This window comes from Mya arenaria, chromosome 8, assembly GCF_026914265.1.
Source record: "Mya arenaria isolate MELC-2E11 chromosome 8, ASM2691426v1".
NCBI lineage: Eukaryota > Metazoa > Mollusca > Bivalvia > Myida > Myidae > Mya > Mya arenaria.
Genome location: NC_069129.1, coordinates 56,054,572 through 56,081,231, shown reverse-complemented (window position 1 = coordinate 56,081,231; position 26,660 = coordinate 56,054,572). Strand labels below are relative to the sequence as shown.

The following is a 26,660-nucleotide window of genomic DNA, read 5'->3' as shown; positions in this document are numbered from 1 at the left end:
ATCGAAGATTAGGACATAAGAAAATATGTGACAGAAGAACTTGGGATGTTATGACAAAGCCAACACAAAATCCCACTCATGAAACCTTCCATTCGGCCAAGGATAATAAGGTTTTTCAGCAACAATTTAAAAGTGATTACAAAAATTCTTCATTTGTCTTAGAAAATCGACAAGCTAGATAGCAATGTCTGACAGCAAAACATCATAAATCCAGTGTAAACAGGCAAGGATTTATGATAGCTTTACTTACTTTGTTTTTGACTCTTTGCAGTGACTTAAGACATCCTTCTTGCAGGCATCTCTGAACTTGTGTGAGAAGTTGTAGTCTTTCATCTGTACCTGAGGTAAACATGTCCACTTTTTCATGTGAAGTCTCCATTAAACATATCATGTAATGAACAAACAAGATTCAGCTCACTCAAAAGTAATACAAAAGTAAGCTTATGAAGATCAAATGCTCAATAACACATCGAAAGACAAAGTAAGTTCATACAAACATTCATTGTACAAATTTTATTCCGTGTCTTTGAAAAATGCAGTAACACATTTCCTGATAAGGTTAGACATTAATTTAGGAGAATTGTTTTGTGAACCTTTAGCATATTAAAATGAATTTGATTGCGTATTGGCAATTGACTGAATTTGAAAGAGTGCAGCTTAAAGCAGACTGATGCCTCCTATCATTATTGTGTTTTTTTGTCATAAAGGGGAGATCTTTGCAAAGGAGAATGATATATTTTCAGCAACAGAATTCAGGCCTTTACTGGATATTCGTTGAAATGATTCTAACTATAAATACTTGTTGTATTTTGAATAAATCAGATCACATATTCGAAAATTTGTTATTTGAGGCACTTCTTGAGATATCCAATATCATCTTCAATTATAATAAACGAAGCACTCATATGTGTAAAACTTCACATACTATTTGATGGTGTTCGATTCCAATACGGCATTTTTCATTCATGTCAGCATTATTCTTGCTCTTTATCAGGCAGTCCATAATCTCTGATGCTTCAGCGTTTTTATCCAGGCCTTCCTGTAATGGATAATACAACATTACTGACAACCATTTATACAAAAGTGTGAGGTTAAACTGTAGTTATATACCGAAACTGAAGTCAATAAAAATGCAAAATTTTCAATTTGGAACATGGGAATGAACTTATACAACATTTCGACGTATATTCTGAAACTGCTGAAACCATTATAGAGATTTCCTGATTATGTTTATAAAGTGTAGTCTGTGGAAAAGGGTTTTATATCGTATCACTGAATGCCCCACCCACCCTACAGAGCTTATCAATAATGGGAGAACAGGCCCTCATTCTCCTGGATTCCCCATTCATCTAACAGATTTGCTTGATAATGGGCGTACAGGTCCTTATGTACCAACTAAATTCCCCCCGCAGAACTGCTTGATCATGGACGTATGGCCCCTAATGTTACCGCTATATTCCTCACTCTACATACAGAACTGCTTAATATGGGCGTACAAGCCCTAATACAACCCCTAAATTCCCCACTCACCACACAGAACTGTTTGATCATGGTCGTACAGGCCTTCAAGTACCCCCATAGATTCCAAACTCACCCCACAGAACTGCTTGATCATGGGCAAACAGGCCTTCAAGCACCTCCCTAGATTCTAAACTCACCCCACAGAACTGCTTGATCATGGGTATACAGGCCTTCAAGTACCTTCATGGATTCTAAACTCACCCCACAGAACTGCTTGATCATGGGCATACAGGCTTTCAAGAACCTTCATAGATTCTAAACTCACCCCACAGAACTGCTTGATCATGGGCATACAGGCCTTCAAGAACCTTCATAGATTCTAAACTCACCCCACAGAACTGCTTGATCATGGGCATACAGGCTTTCAAGAACCTTCATAGATTCTAAACTCACCCCACAGAACTGCTTGATCATGGGCATACAGGCCTTCAAGAACCTTCATAGATTCTAAACTCACCCCACAGAACTGCTTGATCATGGGCATACAGGCTTTCAATTACCTCCCTAGATTCTAAACTCACCCCACAGAACTGCTTGATCATGGGCATACAGGCCTTCAAGAACCTTCATAGATTCTAAACTCACCCCACAGAACTGCTTGATCATGGGCATACAGGCCTTCAAGAACCTTCATAGATTCTAAACTCACCCCACAGAACTGCTTGATCATGGGCATACAGGCCTTCAAGAACCTTCATACATTCTAAACTCACCCAACAGAACTGCTTGGTCATGGGCATACAGGCCTTCAAGTACCTCCCTAGATTCTAAACTCACCCCACAGAACTGCTTGGTCATAGGCAAACAGGCCTTCAAGTACCTCCCTAGATTCTAAACTCACCCCACAGAACTGCTTGGTCATAGGCAAACAGGCCTTCAAGTACCTCCCTAGATTCTAAACTCACCCAACAGAACTGCCTGGTCATAGGCAAACAGGCCTTCAAGTACCTTCATAGAGTCTAAACTCACCCCACAAAACTGCTTGCTCATGGCCATACAGGCCTTCAAGTACCTCCCTATATTCTAAACTCACCCACAGAACTGCTTGATCATGGGTGTAAAGGCCTTCAAGCACCATCCTAAATTCTAAACTCACCCCACAGAACTGCTTGCTCATGGGTAAACAGGCCTTCAAGTACCTCCCTATATTCTAAACTCACCCCACAGAACTGCTTGATCATGGGCATACAGGCCTTCAAGCACCTCCCTAGATTCTTAACTCACCCCACAGAACTGCTTGATCATGGGCATACAGGCCTTCAAGCACCTCCCTAGATTCTTAACTCACCCCACATAACTGCTTGATCATGGGCATACAGGCCTTCAAGCACCTCCCTAGATTCTAAACTCACCCCACAGAACTGCTTGATCATGGGTAAACAGGCCTTCAAGAACCTCCCTAGATTCTAAACTCACCCAACAGAACTGCTCGATCATGGGCATACAGGCCTTCAATTACCTCCCTAGATTCTAAACTCACCCCACAGAACTGCTTGATCATGGGTAAACAGGCCTTCAAGAACCTCCCTAGATTCTAAACTCACCCCACAGAACTGCTTGATCATGGGTAAACAGGCCTTCAAGAACCTCCCTAGATTCTAAACTCACCCCACAGAACTGCTTGATCATGGGTAAACAGGCCTTCAAGAACCTCCCTAGATTCTAAACTCACCCCACAGAACTGCTTGATCATTGGTATACAGGCCTTCAATTACCTCCCTAGATTCTAAACTCACCCAACAGAACTGCTTGATCATGGGTAAACAGGCCTTCAAGAACCTCCCTAGATTCTAAACTCACCCAACAGAACTGCTCGATCATGGGTATACAGGCCTTCAATTACCTCCCTAGATTCTAAACTCACCCCACAGAACTGCTTGATCATGGGTAAACAGGCCTTCAAGAACCTCCCTAGATTCTAAACTCACCCCACAGAACTGCTTGATCATGGGCATACAGGCCTTCAATTACCTCCCTAGATTCTAAACTCACCCCACAGAACTGCTTGATCATGGGTAAACAGGCCTTCAAGAACCTCCCTAGATTCTAAACTCACCCCACAGAACTGCTTGATCATGGGCATACAGGCCTTCAAGAACCTCCCTAGATTCTAAACTCACCCCACAGAACTGCTTGATCATGGGCATACAGGCCTTCAAGAACCTCCCTAGATTCTAAACTCACCCCACAGAACTGCTTGATCATGGGCATACAGGCCTTCAAGAACCTCCCTAGATTCTAAACTCACCCCACAGAACTGCTTGGTCATGGGCATACAGGCCTTCAAGAACCTCCCTAGATTCTAAACTCACCCCACAGAACTGCTTGATCATGGGTGTACAGGCCTTCATCAGGATGGTGTCCAGGTCCAGGTCCTCATCTTCGTCCTGAATCAGCTTTCCAACCTCCTCTTTACACTCACCCTCCAGCTCATCATAGTTGTCTTGTAGACACTCTAACTCCTAAAATATACAATAATTGATTTATAAGAGAAATTAAGACAGTCAATAAGGTCCTCTCATTTATTTATTACCAGTTCAAATATATCTTTCGGCTTGAATTCTGTACTACAAGGCTTATGACTAACATAAACTTACACCATAGCATTTGCAAATACTATACTGTAGTAAATATACTATAATATACGCAAATTATGATATAAGACGTATCACCTTTTGGAAGCACCCATAATTATCTAGGCAGGGAAATCATGACTTTCGCCTTTCAAGTAATAACCCCTTCACTATGACCAATGCACATACAAAGTTTAAATACACTACAAGTTTAAAAACACTACACTACTATAATTATCAAGTAGTTCAAGTCATTGATTGGCTAAAAAAGCACTAGTATTTTTTTCAGTATGCCTTTAACCTTAAATGGGGTCATCTACTAATTTTGAGAAATGTGCATAACTAGACTCAACACAAAGTTATTCAAAACTCATTTATTGGAAGCAAAAGTGTGATACCTAAAACAACACAGACGACAATAATAAAATGTCAAACAAAGTCTTACTATGTGTTTGGTATAGACAACAAAACAAGGGTGTAATAACAACTGCAACACTCAGGAAATTACCCTTCAACATTTCCATTCATAACTTACCTCACCCTTGTCATATTTTTTCAGATCAGAGCACATTTCGCCCAATTCAATAAGACAGGCTGACTCCAGTTTCGGTTCCAGGTCAATACTCTTGGCCCTGCGTCGCATCGCTCGTCGAACTTCATGCTCACAGCCTCGGCTTAGAGGTTGTATGTCTAATGTCTCCTAAAGGAATAGAAATTTCACAGAACACATTGGATAGTCAGAACAGCATTTGAACCTGAACATCATTTCTATAGAAAGTCAAGATTACAACCTCACTTGCATAGTGTGTAAGCACATACAAAAATTCAAAAATGGCATGAACAATTCAATACTTACCATCTTCTTGCCATTCTCTACACCATTGTCCTTTTGGTCCTCATACTCATCTTCCATTTGGTCCTTCAGCTCCTTCAGCTTGTGGGGAAGATGACGATACAGACACGGCAGAACATTCGGGTCTGGGTCAGCAGAGGGGCCACGCTGATGGGCCCAGTCCTCTTCATAATGACAAAGCTGCACCGCGTCCTTGTGACACTGTCGGAACAGCTCAGGGTCCAGTCTAAATATACAATTATCACAATTACATTCATTGTGAAAAGCCACATGTTAAAGTCCTCAAAAGTTTCTCCTGGGCATTAACATAAAGTAATATTGATAAAATTTAAATAATGCTGTTGTAATATTAAAACTTATTTCACTGAATGATCATAGAAAACAAAATATGATTTTCTATGATCAAATTGGTTCCAACACAGTGATTTTATGCTAAATTTTAAGAAAAAATATCAATTTTCACTTATTGGAAAGTTGTGTGAGCAACATAACATTGTGACATCATTTTGGAGTTGAAAAAACAACAAGAAACACCACAATGTGACAAAACCAGGTTTTCAATGATTGACTGAAGAACTTCAGCTTTCATTGTGAGATTCACTTCAGCTGTTTTTTTTTTATTTTAAGTTACAGTGACCTTGACCCTTAGGCCCTTAATCACATGAAAGTCTTCCATAAATCCATCCTACATACCACATTTGGTCGCAATATGTAAACCCTAATTTAAGTTATTCAGTATCAACTGTTTTTCTTATTTTAATTATAGTGACCTTGACTTTCACCCTAGGGGCCCTAAACACAATCCAACGATAGGTCTCACTAAAGTCTTCCTATATATATCAAGTTTGGTCACAATATGTCAACCATAACCAGACATGTGAACCTTTGACAATGAAAGAGAGGTAGATTTAGGTCTCCAAAGCAGTTATTTGGGTTCAAAAGCGGTGGAATTTCTAATTCCTTTAATTTTCAGTCAAAAACAATGATGGAAACAATGTAAACAAAAACATAATATTTGTTACTATTTTTAGATTTTCGGAAAATACGCATAAAAAACGTCATGGTTAAGAGACTTGTCAAATGTCAGTGTTTAAAGATTGAGAAACAGAAGGAATATTATCTCTGACATGTAAAAACAAGTTAATATTCAGAAGGGCTGCTAAAAATCAAATCAGGCAGCCAAATTAGGTCGGAGTTTAAGTGCAGACGACTGCAGAATTGTGTATGTTAATTTTCCCGCCAAAATGTCGTAAAATTTTATACACTGTAGATTATTAATAACACTTTGGAAATGTGTTTTCTTTTATGTTTTGACAGTTTTATAATGTCTTTGATATTTACAAAAATGCTGATTAGTATGATGTCAATTAACAAAGAATGCTGATTAGTGATCTTTTGTACCGTACTGGTAACTTAGCAACGATCATGGCTGAAGTGTGAAGTGTTTTGACAAGTTGTTTATTGCACCATGTTCTTTAAAGTGACATATTACTATGGTATTTTAGCATGGTTGATATAATTTTGAGGATTTTAAAAGAAAATTTAAGGCCAATTTGATATAATTTGGAGCTTTAAATATCAGTAGATTTCGACGAGAAAGCGGTATGGCCTTAAAAGGGTCTCAAAAGCACTACCATAAAAGGTCTCCATAAACTCTTCCTTGATCACTATATGATTAATATGTCAAACCTTAATAAATTTACTACAAAAGGTAAGTTTGACACCGCCTGACAAGGCTGTATTTGTATACTGGATACATGATGTCACACATAAATCGCCAGCACTCGGCTGTTGTATTTATTTTATCTAGTTGAAGTAGGGAATAACTCATTTATCATTTAAGTTATAGTTATGGGTCTTGCTCCCCATGTAAGCATTGTCTTAGTTGCAAAATATCCTCACAGATGGTTGAAATAGCAGAGTCAATTACCATATCAAGTTGCTATTAAATGACATAAATATATAAATTGGAAACAACAACAGTCCTTGTCTAAAGTTGTACAAAATTTACATGGATTTTGTACCTGAGTTGAATGTATTATACCGGTTTATGCATATTAACATGCATGTTTACATAACAAACGCTATTTACATAACAAACATTGTTACAAAATCTACTTTACATCCTATTTAACAAGGATGTGGCAATAACAATCCTCATTAACATACCACAATTACATCATGCCCTCATTGGCTTACAAAAGATCAACACAAACATATGCAATACATGATTGTTTTCTCATCACTGGTAACCATACTGCTTTTACATAGGTAATCACCTGTACAGGTAATTTGAATACAACAAAGATGAGAAATTATCACGTAATTGAGTAGAAAATCTAAATAAAATTTATATCATCATATAAAGTTTTATTGATATAGGAAATAAATAGAAATGTGGTTCATCCTACAGTGATGAAGAATTACAAAAAATGTAATATAAGCTTGGTATTTCATCCAGCCTAAAACATTATCCATGTTTTGGGCAACAGTCTCAAAAATGATGGGTAGGGTAGAGACAGAGTTCTTTGGTATTTATGTGTTGTTTTTTTCAGTCATAACAGCAAATCAACTTGCAAATGCTTACTATGACATTTCGATATTTTTTTAATTAATTAATTAATACATTGTTTTTGATTATTCAATACAAAATTAATGGCCAACAACAACTAAAAATCGGATTTTAATTGTATCTAGGGTCAAGGGGATTTGTTAGCCATGGTCAGTTGCCCTAAACACAAGTATCTTTTTTTACCGGTAGGCCTTGCTAATTATGACAAATTCTAATACCATGTACTTTTGATATAGTGCAAAAGGGTTTCCCTCACTGATAACTAACATGGACATGAATGGCAAAAATATCATAGGAGATGAAGTAATTGAAGTTTATATTTCTGTTCTTTATTTCAACTGAAAATGGACTTGATAAATCCTACATTCAAACCCTTTTGGCTCAAACTCCAAGGGAGCAGAAAAGCCTCAAGCCTCGGGGAGTTAAAGCCAAACCGGAATGCAAACCTTAAATAATTGAACCTTTACATCCAGTTCAAGCCAAGGAGGAAACAGAGCCAGGCAAGTTCCAGCCAACGGGGTTTAACTGTCTTTAGTAAATCATTTTGTATTGTACCTGAAGTCTCGGACGACGAAATACTGTATTTCCAAGAGTCTTCTTTCACAAGCATCTGTCATATCATCAGAATCAATTTTTTCCATCAGACAATCCATCATCCTGAAAACATTTAAAAAACATCGTCAAGTGAATGTATCAGTTCCAATACACCAATGGATGAAAGCAATTTTTTTATCCAATACCTAATTTCAAGTCATTTGCACTTTCTTTCTTTCATCCATCAATACATGCAATGATTTCAACAGTAAATACCGGTAGAAGGAAATATTGGTTGCCAATATTGAAACTTACAACTATTTACAACTTCGCAAAAACAGACAGTTATGTACCTTACATTGCTCAATAATTAGCCCTATTTATTCACATTCACACTAGTGTAGCTGTGCTTATGCATTTTTTTATTTACGGTAATTCACCAGTACGAGTGCTTAAGGCCCCTCTATCAAACATTGTCTTCCATACCAAAACAAATACAGTGTGCAGTAGCCATATAATATCAAAATGCAATAATTTCAAAATGTTGAGATAGAACTCGTAGCTTGGAAGACCCTTACTCTTCCGATTTGGCGCTTCGACATTCCCCTGTGATGACCGCCCTACACGCAGCCATGAGAGCCCCGTCAACCTTCACATCCTCACCGACATCTGCTTCCTTAAGCAGATCCTCAATCTGAGGAAAACAGAATAAAAAATTTAAATATGGACAGCTGTATATACACATTTTATCTGACAAAACGGATTAGGTCTGTATTATGAAATCCTGAATATACATATAATAAGTGATGCTACAAACATAAATTAGTCTCATACTAAATATGATGTAAGAAAGCAATACGACTTCATACATGTACACATAAAAGTACACATAAAAGTACACATACACATAAATGTACACATACATGTCATGTTCCACAGCCTCTCTACCCTATTAACAATTTGTTCTCCGATTCAACAACTTACAGCTGCTTTACATGCTGGCCTGAACTGCGGTGCCTCAAGACCTTTGCGTCCGTCTCTCAGGTTCTGCCTCTGTCTCTCGCGTGTGTTGGCGTGCTCCATAAGGCAGTGGAGGGTCCCCCCTTGCGCATCCAGCCCCTCCTTGGCCTTACAAAAGAGCTCTATCTCCTGGTCACAATTAGCAACAATCTCCGGGGTGATCTGGTAGTCCTCAAGCAGAGTTTTACGCAGCATGGTCATCTCAGTAAGACACTCTGCAGCTGGACGATGACCTGATAATTTAAAAATACAAACATTTGCTTATTTCCGATCATTTTTTTTTATATTGAACAATTATGAAATTAATAAAATATGCTTCTTCTAATCCATTACTACCTCAATTTTTTTTCATTTGAATAGGTTCAAAGATTTAACTACATAATAATTTCTGTATCATTAAAAAAGTACAAAACAGTATCCAAATATTTGGTAATGAAACACTTTTTAGATAAATGTACAAAAGTGGGTTGCTTTAAGGTTATGTATAACACCTGCTTTGAGAGCCAGTTTTAAGAGCTAGTTTCAAGCAAATGTGAACGATTCAGGGTTCGAATTTAGACTCGCATACTCGCACAATGAGAGCAACATTTGCAAATTGGGAGTTACTGTTATTGAAGCTCGCAAAATTTTGGCTTTTTTCTAGACCACAAAATGTTAAAAGGAAAGTAAAATAAACATATACTTAACTCCGCTACGTAGTCGAGTGTAAACAGCCTATAAGTAGCATGTTTACACTACCAGTATAAAGAAGACAGTACAGAGTCATGCTCTAGTAAGTTTTCAAAAATAGAACAAAAAGGAAAAGGCCGAGTTTTATCTCGAATCATTACGGGATGCTCCGAGGCGTGCATAATACAAAGAGAATACGAATGACGTAATCACCTAGCTCAACCATTGGCTAAATTTAGCGCTTTTGTGCACTATATGTAAACCCTATCAACCTTTAATTATATTTCCGCCCAACTGTCAAAATGAATAGACTTCATCGATCAATATATTTCATGGTCCAAAGAATCCACGTTACATTTACTGTTGCTTTTATTCATTTTAAATTTATAATGTAATTGTTTTTAATACTTAAACACTTAATCTGTAGCGTGCTTTCCGAATGGGTATTACCCGATGGCAAGGGGTTAATATACAAAGTGAACCATGTCAAATTATTGGACAGCTTTGTTATCAAAAAGTGGCCAGCATCTGATGAGTCTTTCTGTAACCTCCCCCCCCCCCCAAAAAAAAAAAGAATAAGCCAAAAACAAGTTCTTGTAGTCGAGTCACTCAATATTGATACTTTTTAATATTCATAACATGTCTAAGGTGTAAATTTCTCCTTTTATTAGACAATATTATAAGGGAATAAAGCAAATAATAAATTGCAATTTGATTTTTCATTTTGCAAGATTTTGCGAGTGCTCCTCAAAGTTAAATTCGAACCCTGCCATTATCATGAATAATACCTGCTTGAGAGCATGTTTGGAGGAGAACAAAGCTAATGGACAATACCTGTTTTGAGAGCATGTTCCAATCATAGGTGAACAAACCTAATGGACAATACCTGATTTGAGAGCATGTTCCAAGCACAGGAGAACGGATGAGCGTTGAGCATGTCCATCTAAGGTGTTCATGTCCACAATGCATTGATTCTGGTGTATGTCTCTTTTACAAGCTTCAAAGAATGACTTTTCTACCTTCACATCCTCAGCAATTAGTTGTTGTCTCACAGTAAGCAGGTCACGACACTTAAAATCAAAAAGCCAAACTTAGGAGATATTTCATGAGTCCCCATTTAATACAGACTTTATTAAGCAAGTTTTCTAAAACAATGGGCTATCATTGTTTCGAATTTTGTTAAAGTTATTAATTTTGTTAACAGCATTGATCTTAACTAAAAAAGGTGAGATATTTCATTATGAACTCATATTTTTGCAAAAAGCAAGTGCAGCTGAAACAGTTCTATGGTTATGACACACCTTTTTCCCTCAGATTTTGATTTAGAAAATACCTGCGTCTTACAACCAGTAACAAGATTTTGACATTTTTTTCTGAGGTCGATTTCAAGCCGAAATTGGCTTCTCAGAGAAATTAGCTAAAAATCTTCAGATAACATGATGTTATCAATTACCTTTTAGGGAAGTGTTAATGTGTAGTAAACATAAAGAAAAATCTACATTACAGTTATGAAGCCAGAACTACAGAGAAATAAATGGTGAAAAAAACTAGTTTGTTTAGATTTATGTAGAGAGGGATGTCACTCCCAAACATATATTAAAAAAAAATTCTGGAGTTTTTCATGGATTTTTTTGCCTGCGTCTTATAACCCGTTTGGTTTTATAACCAGTCATTTACGGTATCACAAATATAACAAATGTATCCAAACATAATTGTTAACTTTAACAAAGTTCTGAAATATCATTCCAATGACAACTGAATTATTGAAAGACTTAATGGAGCTTTTCTTGGAAACAAACAATTGGATTTTCAAAAACAGCTTTGAAAATGAAATGATTTCCAACCAAAAATATACACGAAAAGTTGCACAAATCTAAAAACCAATAGATCAGACCTTTGTAGGCATCTTAGGGTCCATCTTTTTCTCATACAGACACTGGAACACCTTCCCGTTGCCCGCATGGGTGTCCTCACAAAGAAGCTCTCGGGCTCCCCGACATGCATAGTACAGAGAACGGTCCATGTGGTAGTCGTCTGCCTGCAGCTCCGCCACCCGAAGCACCTGCTTCTTACATGGCTCCTGAAGAACGGCGATCTGCCGTGCCAGACATAGGATCGTCTTGCCTTGGGCATGCATTTTCTGAAAGTCATAGATGGATATGAGATTGGAGGAATGATAGCACTAGTATTATTTTCTTACTCATGATAACCAATATACAATTATGTCAATTGTGGATGCCTGATGTATTATTTTGGTGTTACTTAAAATGGGTTAAGTGTGAAGACAAAGAATTATCAATACCCTTTATATAAAAATTATATTACAAACTAATTTTTAAGACTTGAAAGATTGCAAAATAGGTCATTTAATATCCAAATTAAGTCAAAATGAAGAACAAAAATAAAACCTGCAATGAATTTATTTATGATATTCTTCAGTGTTTTTTTTTTATCATTTTATATTATGGGGTCACAAGGTATCGAGTTTTACGTTATAACCAATAGTTCAACACAATGATAGATTAATTGGTTCAACAGATACCTTAAAATCCTGACTTGATTTGATAACATTTAGAGATGTAAAGACACATTAAAATTAGTATTTCATACTGAGGTTATATATAAACAAGTTATCCCATACTGATCAAAAGTTAAAAAGATTCTCAGATTTTGCAACAAAGGTTATTGAAAAGTATTAAATACGGAGAATTTAGAAATTATTTTTGTTTTTTAATCAAACAAGGGGCGTAACTCAATAATTATTAAAGAGTTATGGTTCTGCTACATGCACAATAGTGCATTTTGTCCCTGGCAATACATTGTCTGTGTACCAAGTTTCATAAGAATGTCTTGAAACGTTTTTTTGAGTCATGGCCGAATCAGAATAGCCCAGTTTTTTTTCCTCAGCTAAAAATACACGATACCATGTTCATCAACTAACATCAGAGTCAGTATCGATCCTGCCACATCCATGTGACTTTATGTCAGCTCCGCAGTGGTCCATGAAATGGTAGACAAGATTGAAGTCCCCAAATACGATGCTCGCCATCTTCGTGAGGAAACGATGGCAGCCCTGGTCTGTGATATTGTCCATTACCTCGATCAAGCATGGAATTCTTGTTCCTTTTCCCGCGCTCTCAGCATGGCATTCAGGATTCTAAAATTGATCACCATACAGTCACATTGATCACCATACAGTCACATTGATCACCATACAGTGACATTGATCACCATACGGTCACATGGATTACCATACAGTAACATTGCTCACCATACAGTAACATTGATCACCATACAGTCACATTGATCACCATACAGTCACACTGATCACCATACAGTCACATTTATCACCATACAGTCACATTTATTACCATACAGTAACATTGATCACCATACAGTCACATTTATTACCATACAGTCACATTGATTACCATACAGTAACATTGATCACCATACAGTAACATTGATCACCATACAGTCACATGTATTACCATACAGTCACATTGATCACCATACAGTCACATTGATCACCATACAGTGACATTGATCACCATACAGTCACATTAATCACCATACAGTCACATTGATCACCATACAGTGACATTGATCACCATACAGTCACATGGATTACCATACAGTAACATTGCTCACCATACAGTAACATTGATCACCATACAGTCACATTGATCACCATACAGTCACATTTATTACCATACAGTCACATTTATCACCATACAGTCACATTTATTACCATACAGTAACATTGATCACCATACAGTCACATTTATTACCATACAGTCACATTGATTACCATACAGTAACATTGATCACCATACAGTAACATTGATCACCATACAGTCACATGTATTACCATACAGTCACATTGATCACCATACAGTCACATTGATCACCATACAGTGACATTGATCACCATACAGTCACATTGATTACCATACAGTGACATTGATCACCATACAGTGACATTGATCACCATACAGTCACATTGATTACCATACAGTAACATTGATCACCATACAGTCACATTTATCACCATACAGTCACATTTATTACCATACAGTAACTTTGATCACCATACAGTCACATTGATCACCATACAGTCACATTGATTACCATACAGTCACATTGATCACCATACAGTAACAATGATCACCATACAGTCACATTTATTACCATACAGTAACATTGATCACCATACAGTCACATTTATTACCATACAGTCACATTCATTACCATACAGTCACATTTATTACCATACAGTCACATTGATCACCATACAGTGACATTGATCACCATACAGTCACATTGATTACCATACAGTAACATTGATCACCATACAGTAACATTGATCACCATACAGTCACATTGATCACCATACAGTCACACTGATCACCATACAGTCACATTGATCACCATACAGTCACACTTATTACCATACAGTAACATTGATCACCATACAGTAACACTTATTACCATACAGTCACATTGATTACCATACAGTCACATTTATTACCATACAGTAACATTGATCACCATACAGTCACATTTATTACCATACAGTCACATTGATTACCATACAGTCACATTTATTACCATACAGTCACATTGATCACCATACAGTCACATTTATTACCATACAGTCACATTGATCACCATACAGTCACATTTATTACCATACAGTCACATTTATCACCATACAGTCACATTTATTACCATACAGTCACATTTATCACCATACAGTCACATTTATTACCATACAGTCACATTGATTACCATACAGTCACATTTATTACCATACAGTCACATTTATCACCATACAGTCACATTTATTACCATACACTAACATTTATAACCATACAGTCACATGTAAAGATTTGTAAATAAAACAAACTTAACTGTTCTTTAAACTCATGATTACATATAATGATAATGCTATAATGTTAGATAAGCCCCCCCCCCCCCCGAGCCCCATGTTGTCAGGTTCATATGAACAATTGAATGAAATGTGCATGGACCGAAATTACAGCTGATTTGTCACTGACATTGGATACGTTGAGGCAGTTTTAAGATTATGGCCATTTAAAGTGTGTTGATAGAGTGTGTTATGACCATGACCTTCGACTCTTTGACCTCAGAATCCATAGGAGTCATCAGCTGGTCACCAGAAATCTAAATCAAGTTTGCGGGCCATGGGTCCAGGCATTAACAAGTTATCACACAGACAAGCTTCACTGTGACCTTGACCTTTGACCTGATGACCCCTTAAATCATGAGGGGTCATCTACAGGTCAGATGCAACTCCAAGTCAAGTTTGCAGGCCATGGGTGCAGGCATTGTTGAGTTATCACTCGGACAACCTTTTATCATTCAAGGTCAATGTGATCTTGACCTTTGGCCCGATGACCCCCAAAAACAATAGGGGTCATCTACTGGTCAGGCCCAACTTCCATATCAAGTTTAAAGGACATTGATGAAAGCATTGTCGAGTTATCACTCGGACAACCTTTTACCATTCAAGGTCTCTGTGATCTTGACCTTTGGGCCGATGACCCCCCCCAAAACAATAGGGGTCATCTAATGGTCAGACCCAACCTCCAAGTCAAGTTTGAGGGCCATGGGTGCAGGCATTGTCGAGTTATCACAGACAAGCTTTTTCCATTCAAGGTCACTGTGACCTTGACCTTTGGCCCAATGACCCCCAAAAACAATAGGGGTCAACTAATGGTCTGGCCCAACCTCTAGGTCGAGTTTGAGGGCCATGGGTGCAGTTAAGTCATCACTCAGACAACCTTTTACCATTCAAGGTCACTGTGACCTTGACCTTTGGCCGATGACCCCCCAAAAACAATAGGGGTCATCTACTGGTCAGGCCCAACCTTCATGTTAAGTTTGATGACCAAATGTCCAGGAATTGTTGAGATATCACTCGGATAAGCTTTTCTACTGATGGACAGACCGACCTACCGACTGACCTACTGACAGACATATATATGCAAAGCAATATACCCATCTTTTTCGAAGGGGTGATAATGATCTATTTTTCATATGAGAAACAAGTTTTAGACTTACATCTTCAAATGCTTTTTTGCAAACTTCATTGGCACCTGACTCGAATCGATCGTCCTTGGTAAGATTTAATTTGTACTCCCAGACAAGCTGAAATAAAAACAACTGAAATGAGTATTTCATTTTACCAACAGGTTAAGGATTAAGGAACAAGTCATTCACTGGTCAATGGTTTTTTAGGTTTCAGGGTAAAAAAATAGCTAAATTATGCACCCACAAATTTATTTGAGGGGTCTTAGTTCTTACTGGCAAAATGACAAAACACACTCATAAAATCTATGTGATATATGATGGCATTAAGTTTCATTATCATACACAGGCTGCAGCTTCATTTTAATGCGTTTATCCATTAAGAAAAAACAGTAAAGTAAATGTCAACTGGTGGATTGTTTGTCTGTTCCCAAGCCCAGCTTAACCACAATATTTGTACCTTACACATAGACAGTCATTCAGTTAGACATCATCATATTTAAAAAAATACTCATGATTTTATCAAGCATTTTAAAAGATAACACAATTTTTATACATCCAACTATGTTATCATTTATAAAGATGCAGATCAATGAATGTACATGTGCAAATAACATTCCAAAATTTAACCTCAGAAATCTGGAGTATCCATGTGAAAAACCAAATTACAAAGTTCCCCTTCTCAGTGAAGTGTGGTGTTAAATGTGCATTCAATGCAGTGAACTGGCATCCATTACCTATGAGTGGGCAATTAATACAATGTATCAAGTAATCGAATACATAGTTAAACAATCAACTTCATTAAGTTCAAGTGCTCGACTTTTTATCTGAGAAGATAAATATCCACTCACATAATTTTCTGAGCTTAGGCAAGTCATACTCATTGTTTAAATTTCACTCAAATTTAGCAAGTGCATGAATGAGAGTTGAAATTCAATCCCTGGGTTTACTCAAATGCTAAATTATATAAAGCAGGGCTAGGCTTGTTCAAAACTTAGGTGATAAACAGTAGTGTAAACATTTGGGCTTGTTTTAATATTTCAATGATTGTGCTGAAAACTTAAAATAACATTTAATTCTGTGATAATCTCCAAAGTTTGCATATCAGTTTAATAAAATCATACATTTTGTTGGAGATCACTACAGGGGAATATGACATTTTTGAAAATATTAGCCACTTGCAGAAGAATATATTTCCAGGGTATTTCAAAGATTCTGCCAATAAATTAAAGTTCGGCTGGAGTACCTGGGTTAAATCTATTTTTATTAGCATTTTTAAAGTGGCACTCTTATTCAAAATCAATACATATACAAGTTTACCAAACATCAATTTTAATTGATAAACCTTGAACTACTTACTAAATAATGCATTAATGGAAAATATTTATTACTGATAACAAGCTTGTAACCGTGTATTTAATAGCAGAAAGCGAAAAAATATTAAATGATTGGTGAATGCTAAAATATTAACTGTGGTCTACTGTAGTCTCATAAGGTAGAAAAACCCTGTTTTATGCTCATGTCTTTCAAATTAAACTCGGTATCCTTCAATTAAGAACCATTGATTTCGACATTTATTCATCCTTTTTGGAATATTAAAACAGTATTATTAATTGTGGTAAATCTTATCTGGGAGTAAGTGTGCATTTTTAAGCTGCCCACTAGAAACCAGTGATAAACATTAACTGACAAAAAACAGTTGATTCTGAGACAAAAATCAAAAGAAAAGACACAACTGTCAATCTATTAGAGGACAGCTTTAAGAGCCTAAGATTAAATTTTGATATATATATCTGTATTATTTGAAAACAGTAACAGAAGTACACACATAAGTCAGTTTTGTCCGAAGTTGAATAAATGAAACATTTAAATATGATCAATATTTACTAGAAAAATATTTCATTTAGATTTAGGAAAATATGCAAAAGCTTGAAGACAAAAAATTATATTCCATATAAGAAGACAAAAACAAAAAGATCTGAACTTTTTAATAAAAAAAAATCTTAAAATCTTAACAAGTTATTTATCATAGACATTATTATTGTTCTAGTGTCATCACTTTCTTACAAAGTAAATATTCAGGTCTTTTTCTGCCCATTTTGGGAAATTTTGCATCGCGAAAATGCCGAAATTTTACAGTTAAAAAAACCTGTCTAGCCTCCTGTGAATTAGGAAATGATTTAATATTAGTATTTAAAAGACCCAAAATGGCTGAAATATCAATCCTTGGGAGTAAATATCTATTGCAATAAATCATGACAGATAATATTTTATACTGATCTCTGAATGTGATTAAATCAATGATTTTAGAGTTCAATTATCAAAAAAACGTTACATCACAAAATTAACCAGTATAGGTAAAACGACTTTCTAAAAAGTTTTTTTTATATTGGGATTTTTTTCTGAAGATTGGGAAAATATCTTGTATTTTGCTTTGGGAATGGGTCCGATAGTCGGACCCGTGGGTACTATAGAAAAAGCCCTGATATTGCACACTTTGCTCGTAATAAAAAGTGCTTCTTGGTTGCATTAGTAACAAGAGCCGTCGAAAGACAGCGTGCTCGACTACGCCGTTTTGACTTAGAAGTGAATACAATAACGATGTAATATTACCAAGTTTGGTCTCTTTATGTCAAACCTAACTAAAATTATTCGATACATAAGGTGACTTTGATGCTGCCCTCCCACTAGCCCCCACGAACAATGACGCAAGTCATTCAAATAACTTGATTTCCCATTACGAATATGTGGTTAAGAATATACAAATATGCCATTTTAAAAGAAATTTAAAAAAAAAAAAAATCAATAAATAATAATTTGTATTTAGGGTTAAAATGGAGCTATGTTTCTTGTTGTAAGATGGTCGTCAATAATTTTTTATTTATTTAAGTGCACTGAGTGAACGGTATAAAAGTTTTTTCATTAAAATCCCAACTTGCCCTTAAGTTTTACTTGCCTATAACCTAAGTTCCATAGTCAATCAGGGGCCATAATTTGTATAAAAGATAATATGAAGTTATCTAACCTCATTGTGTGATGGCTCTAAACAACTGTGTGAAGTATTAAGTCAATTGAATGTATGGTATTGGAGTTTTAAGTGAAAATCCCAACTTGCCCTAAAACTTTAACCTAAGTCAATCAGGGGCCATAACTTGTATTAAGGATATGGAGTTATGTAACCTCATTGGGTGATGGTCCTGAACAATTGTGTGAAGTATTAAGTCAATTGAATGAAGGGTATAGAAGTTATTAATATATATCCCAACCTTCCCTAAAACTTTAACCTAAGTTCCATAGTCAATCAGGGGCCATAATTTGTATAAAAGATAATATGAAGTTATCTAACCACATTGTGTGATGGCTCTGAACAACTGTGTGAAGTATTAAGTCAATTGAATGTATGGTATTGGAGTTTTAAGTGAAAATCCCAACTTGCCCTAAAACTTTAACCTGCCCTAAAACTTTAATCTAAGTCAATCAGGGGCCATTACTTGTATTAAGGATAATATGGAGTTATGTAACCTCATTGTGTGATGGTCCTGAACAACTGTGTGAAGTATTAAGTCAATTGAACAAAGGATATAGAAGTTATTAATAAATATCCCAACCTGCCCTAAAACTTTAACCTAAGTTCCACAGTCAATCAGGGGCCATAATCTGTGTAAATAATAATATGGAGATATCTAACCTCATCATGTGATGGCCCTGAACAACTGTGTGAAGTATTAAGTCAATTGAATGAAAGGTATTGGACTTATAAAGTAAAAATCCCAACTTGCCCTAAAACTTTAAGAGGACGCTGATGCCGGGGCGAGTAGTATATCCCAGTGGTCGAAATTAGCACAAGTCCGCAAGCCCTGCACTGGCAAAATGTTATCCAGGCTCGCTCAAATTCTTAATTTTATATAGCAGGGCTTGTTAAAAAAATAGCCAAGCAAGAGAATATGAAATCGGGCTTGTTCATCCAATAGTCTAATTTCGATGACTGATAGCAGTCGAGCTAAAAATGCACTCTTACTCCCAAATAAGATTAGCCATAAATGATAATGGTTCTTGTGAACAATACTGAGTGTAATTTGAAAGATATTACCATAAAACATTGTATTTCTATCTTATGAATGTGATACTATAGCAGACCATAGTAAATTTTTAAGAATACACCAATCATTTAACATTTTTGCACATTCTGCTATTAAATATTAATACGTAGTTACAATCTTGTTATCAGTAATTAATATTTTCCATAAATGCAATACTTAGTAAGTAGTTTAAAGTTTATCAGTCAAAATTTATTTTTGTTCAACATGAGTATGTATTGATTTTGAATAAGAATATCACTTTTAAGGGAGGGGGTGGGGGGGGTATGCATGTAAAATCATTGTCAAAAAGGGGAAATTATCACAAATGATGATATCAACTAACCATATATTTATATTAATTAGGTAACCAATATGAAAATACTCACATGTTGACACCTATCAGACACTCGAATCTGCAAGAACAAAATCATAAATATTATATTAAATTTTCCACAGGCATCTTTTAGGAATGAGCCACTCTAAAGTAAATAGTAAAAGTTATTTTTGTTAACAGAATATGGAATTTGCACATGGCAAGTGGTTTCTTAGACAGAAACTATTATCACCTGAACTTCAGCATCCTGCAAGCAATCAAGGACTGCAAAGTTGTTCATTCTCATATTTTTGGTATCACAATGCTGTAGAATATCTTCTTCACAGTCTGGATGTGTTGACAACATGACATTCTTCCTTGCGTCTTGTCTTATTCCTTGTCCGTCTTGTCTTATTTGTTGTCCAGCACCCATTTGATGCATTTGTCCTGCTTTATCCAATCCCGCCTTCAATTGTGCTAGACCTGCATTTACTTGGTGTTTGTTTCCTATGCCCTGACCTCCAAGAGAATTGCTTGGAACATTAAATGCACCGGCATTTGGCACTAAATTTCCTTGCCCTTGGTGTAATGGTACACCTTGGTCAGCACCAAGACCAACCCCAAGTTTCGATTGTTCGTTTTGGTCAAGGTTTCGAGATAAAACCGATGATGTGAGTGTCAGAAAAAAAGTAACAGATAAAAATACGTTTATACGTCCAACCATTTGGACACGTCGAACAATAGCAGCCATCTTTAGACAACGAAATCAACAGTATCAATACGCTCTTGCGACAAACGGGCGCGTAAAAAACTAATATATAATTGAGTTCTTAGACAATAAGTTTAGTTAAGAACAGTAATTGATTATTGTCATGGTGTAATATGCAGAATATTCGCAGAAAACTTCTGGTAGCTTAGCAGGAACTACTTGGCACTTTTCCGTCATAATAATAATATATCGTAAAAATCGCAAGCAAATAGTCATTTCGGAACATTTAAAAACGGTCAAAAACTGAATGCACCTATGCAGTAGTCTCCCTTACCAAGTGACGAGCATATTTAATACCAAATGTGATCGTCTCAAGATACCAGATACATGAATGGCAGTTTCAAAGTCCACGCCATGATCCCAACACTTTTGTTTAATACAAAAATGTTAGGAACATCTTTTCTATGCGGAATTTCATTGTCGTATAGAAACCTGAAAGAAATTATCGATTCAGCAACTCCTCACCAAATAAAATCTATACATTCTATGTTTGGTTTACAGTCATTTTGTACCATATTTATTGCATACATCAATATTTTCATACCCTCGAAGTTTTCTTTATATCATACACTTTTCGTACCCGAATTTCATTTCGTATTTCTCCAATAAATTGATTAAGTGAACTCTTTTAGGATTTTCACCATTTTTATTTTTGTTTAAATGATGTTCTACATCATAAATGTAGCCGTGGAGATTTGCTTTGGGGGAAATATTTCTCTGTAGTTGTAAAAAAAACACCAGTCGTATCATATAGTTTTTTAATCGTTTCTCCAGGATGAAAATCCAATTATTACTATTATATGTTAATAATGCAAATATCGTTTTAAAATTGTATTTAAAGTTTTAACAGATGCCCTGAAAATGATGGTTTCAAATAACAATAAAGTCTTATATACATACATATATAGGCTTATGCCAACATTATATCATCAAATTGATTGTTAAATTTTACAAGAAAATGTTGATTGTAAAAGTTTACTTTCAATATGTTATTTCATTTAAAAAAACATCACTTGTCTACAAAGAACATAGAGGTGTAATATACACTAGTCTTGTACAATTTGGTAAAGTCAGTATACATGAATCATGTAAATATTAAATATGTTTTCTATACATCATTGTTAAGGAGCTTTTGGGTGATGAGGCCCGACATCTAGTGGTACAACCGAATCCTGTAATTCTGAATGACATCTAAGGTTTCTGTCAGTTCTCCCAAAAAGGAGGATTCAACATATTTTACACAGGCCAAAGCACCCACGCTAAGATATATTTTTTTTAAATTGTGTAAAAAAAAAATATAAATTGAAGTGTGCTCACCTCAAATACTCCAAATTTACTTTTATTTTATTATTGGAGAGATAAAATTATTGTTAAAAATAAGTTGGGGAAGTACCCTTAAACCTCATTGGCAACACTTGATACCAAATACATTTCATTTTGGAGGTAAGAGCGCTAGTCAAAAGGTTATGGAGCAGGCCCCAATTTCTCGAAACTTCTTAAACGCTAAACACATTAGACGCTTGTTAGAACGTAAATGGCGAAACACGAAACTCGCTATTGACCACGAAATATACAGGAATCACTGCGCAAAGGTAAACAAACTGCTGAAACACACTCAAATAGATTTTTATTCTGAAAAGGTAACATCGTGCGGCCGTGATCAGCAGAGCAAGTTCAAAATCAACAAACATCAATAGGGGGTTCAAGTGAAATATCTCCCGGCTGGAAAAACACCTGACAAGCAAGCTCAAGAGTTCAGTGATTTCTTCATAAGCAAGGTTGAGGGAATTAGAAAATATATCACCTCATATGTCAAAACATATTCAATTGCAATAAGCTATGAAAATAAGAAAGAAGTAGATAGTTTGACAGACTTCCGTCCAGCCAGCGCGGAAGAAATTGAAAAGCGCATTAAACAATCTCCCAATAACACAATGGAAATATTTTTTCTCTCCAGTATGGTTACTGAAATTGTGCCACGGTATAACTGAGCTTCTACCAATACTAACAAAAATCATTAACCTATCCATGGAAACTGCAAATGAACCAAGATCCTTCAAGACATCCCGTGATAGGCCATTGCTGAAAAAAACTAATCTTGATAAAGACATTCTAAATCAAAGTGCTGAAAGCACTGATGGACTAGGGCTTCATTTAGGGGAATGTTGATAACCATGTTCTAAGCATTAAATAAATCGGCTCACATCACAAGGGGTCACTGTTTAATGGGCTAGCTTAGACTAAAACTGCTTGCAAGCTGCAAAGGAAATTTTAAAAGTGTGGGTAGAGGGAGGGGGGGGGGGGGCTAAAGTGTTTAATCAGATAAAGTCATAGTTCTTTTGAAAATCTCAATGTCGTTAAATCAGACCTAAACAAATTAATTTACGTGGTTGGCGTATGTTAACCAAAGTACACATACTTGTTTAATTTGATTTAATCATTTTATATCAAAGGTTTGTTATTTGCAGTTTCAGAGAAGATTTTCAATGATGTAATTATATCCTATATAGAAAACCTGTCACCTCTTTTTCAGGGGAGCTTTAAACCACAGGGCCATACTTTGGATAATATTTGTAAAAGACATCAATAAATGCAACAGTAGGCCATTCTTGTATTGTCCTCTGTCTCTGTCCTGATAGCTCCCTATCTCAATAGTTGCAAATGGTTGTAGGTTCATGATTCTCCTGGTCATTGGTCATACAGAAAGATGTTGAATGTAGAATCAAGAAGCTTTCATTTCAGGCACTCCGAATTGAATAGAACTGTAACATTTGGAGTGCCTAGAATCTGTATTCTTAGGCAACATGTATCAGGTGTTGCAGTACATTTACTTTACTACAAATACTTTTACCCGTCCTTGTAAATCTAAAAAAGCTTTCATTTCGCAAAAGTAGTTCATATATTAAACTATAATAAAGTTGCTAAATCAGAGTTTGAATAATTCTGATATCTAGATGTGCCTTTCATTGCAGCAATTTAATGTCCAACTCATGATGTCAATTGAGCTGGTTAAGCAATACTGCATTTCCTTGGTGTGGGGATTGCATTATATACTTGAATAAACAAACAGTTTTTGCGTTGGAAAGTACAATGTATTGACAATGTTACATGCAATTTTCTTGACCTGACTCCATCCAAGCCTTAAATCTTAGATCAACATGTACTTGGGGCTATGTGTTTTATCAATGAGAACTATAAATTATGTTCAATTTAGTGCCACTTATGATATATCATTCCGAATACAAAAACACTAGCATTTTCTTTAAAACCACTGCATTTTCTTTAAAACCACTAGCATTAATATCCTATGTTATGATAAAACATAGTCTTTCTAGGCAGCTGGACTTGTTTTGCAGTTACTTTGAAAATCTTCAAAAGCTAAACTGATCAAGACTGGAGCAAAATCCTCACAATACCAAAAGGGATTTTAAAGACTTACGAGATCATTCTCATATCACCAATACCATTAGTTTTTATCTACAAACTTAAGTCAACATAAAAATGTTTTACATTAATATTGCAATGAATAAAACATATTGCAATAACATAGCAATCAAGCCTAAACATGAGATTTCAACGGATAAACAATAAATAAGTTCACTTAATAGTTTTCTCGATACTTACACAAGCTGGAAAATGGTCTCTTTTTGAATACTTCACATATTTCATGGCTTTCATCATTCAAACTAACATTTCGCTTGTTATTTCAATATTTAATGATTTGGTAAACATTCATAAATGATGGTTAAAATTAAGATTCATACTAATCATGCCTACCAAAAACACCTGACTGACCAATTAGAATCCAATTTCGGCAGGGCGTATTGGTGGTTCAGTGAAATCAACCATGACCTCCCACAATCTGCACTGATCAACAGTAAATGCATTGTTTCCATTGTTCTTATTTTCATAAAGTTAGAAAACAACTGCAGTGAATAAAATTTATTCCTTATCACTGAGAGAAAGTTTAGAATGAACGAAGCCGACGGTTACATTTAGTGGGATATCAAATCCTACAAATGTATTCATCATTTTATGTAACCGTATTTAGTATAATTGTTAAAGTTTTGAAAGTCTAAAAAGTTTCAATTTTTGTATATTTTGTGCTTCATTTAATTTCATTGAAATTTGTTTTTCTTAGTGTTCAATCCCAAGCATACTTGTCCACATTTAAGTGCAAGAAAAGTCTCTAAATTATGATCTGAATAAATTTTTATATTAATGTTAGGTCACATAAAAGATAAACAATGTATTGTGCTTTTTAAAAATAACAGTTTTTCATCTGTTAAAAATTATTTCAAATGCTATGCATTGAAATTTGATTATGAGTTTAAACTATGACAGGAATAATTCAAGGGAATGTTGTTTTTTGTGATAATCGCATGAATATTTATAAATTACGTAAGGTACCGGGTATTCTCAAATTGGTCACACTTGTTGAACTTTGTACTGTCTTCTTTTTGTCTGTCTCAAATTTAATACAGCATTGGCTTCACCTGTTGTTTATTAAAGGGACTGTACACCAGAATGGCAGCAAAAAAGTTGGATTTTTTTCTTTACCGAATCTAAGGACAAATTTTTAATAAACTATTTTACTCTTTGATATCGTTATTGTAAATAAAATACCAAAATGTAAAAAAAACTGCAGTGCAGTGTCGAATCCACTATGCTATGAAGACTGGGTGGAATTTCCAGATATATACCTAACTCGCTTAAATCACGTAATAACATCAACGGCAGATTACGCATAAGGAATGAATTATACTCGGTAGACATACAATGTACTTAGTAATCTTTTTTTTAATAGAAAAACACGAAATAACTGCTATTATTAAATCATTTGTAAACTATGTGCATCATCAGTTAGTAAGTTTCAATGCATTAATTCGGTACACATCGATACCAAGTTAATGTCAGGTTTCTATAAAAAAGAAAGTTTTTTCTTTTTCATTATTAACTGAGTACAGCCCATTTAAAATGTACCTTATAATGTCTGTGACTTATCAAATATTTAATAGTAAGGGTCTGCAACCAAGATTTGTTTGAATTATCAAGGTTTCAAACTGCATTGTGTATGCGGTTGGAAAGCTAATCTTGAAAGCTCCCTTAGTATATTTTTTTAAAAATAACATAGACCCTGCAAGGTACTCATATTTGGATGATTCATAAAGATTTTCACAGTTATTTATGTATAATTGCATTTATTGATACAGGTTACCTTTTTCAAATCTATGATTTAGATTGCAAAGTATAACTTATATAAATAAATATATATTCTTAACTTCTAATAAGTAATTAGTTAATTTGTCAACTGCGCACCAAAACACTGAATCTGTATGTATACGCAAGCTTATGCATCAGTCAATTAATTGTAACCATGCACCCCCCCCCCCCCCGCCGGTCCAGGGAATAGCGGGGACTTTTACTTTCGGTCCAGCCAACCCAAGCTAAAATCCCCGCCCTGCACCCCCCCCCCCCCGCACCTAAGGGACATTAGGTTAAGCCACATCCGCACTGTATTTTCCACGAAGACCCGATACTGCGGGGCCACCTGAAAGGTTAAAAGACAGCCCATTTCCCCGGTATACCCCCGGATGTGGGGGCCCTGGTTACAATTGACTGGTGCATGCTGATCCATAGTAATCCAATCTCATGCCAAGACGATTTCTGGTCTGACATCTCCAGGTAAGTTATTCTTAAGCA

At 35.7% G+C, this 26,660-nt stretch overlaps 1 protein-coding gene across 1 annotated transcript in view; it reads right to left on the bottom strand.

The window, feature by feature from the left end:
* The window catches only part of LOC128242815 (Golgi apparatus protein 1-like), a 43,316-nt gene extending 22,192 nt beyond the window's left edge, over positions 1–21,124 (bottom strand). The window contains exons 1-14 of the mRNA XM_052960158.1: positions 20,442–21,124; positions 20,262–20,288; positions 15,830–15,916; positions 12,684–12,899; positions 11,637–11,882; positions 10,629–10,812; positions 9,038–9,306; positions 8,632–8,747; positions 8,075–8,176; positions 4,951–5,173; positions 4,630–4,794; positions 3,834–3,983; positions 926–1,039; positions 251–339 (exon numbers count right to left, since the gene is read on the bottom strand). Of these exons, the coding sequence (XP_052816118.1) occupies positions 251–339; positions 926–1,039; positions 3,834–3,983; positions 4,630–4,794; positions 4,951–5,173; positions 8,075–8,176; positions 8,632–8,747; positions 9,038–9,306; positions 10,629–10,812; positions 11,637–11,882; positions 12,684–12,899; positions 15,830–15,916; positions 20,262–20,288; positions 20,442–20,939 (2,486 nt within the window). The 5' untranslated portion in view covers positions 20,940–21,124. The remainder of the gene's footprint in view (positions 1–250; positions 340–925; positions 1,040–3,833; positions 3,984–4,629; positions 4,795–4,950; positions 5,174–8,074; positions 8,177–8,631; positions 8,748–9,037; positions 9,307–10,628; positions 10,813–11,636; positions 11,883–12,683; positions 12,900–15,829; positions 15,917–20,261; positions 20,289–20,441) is intronic.
* Between the last annotated feature and the right edge of the window lie 5,536 nt (positions 21,125–26,660).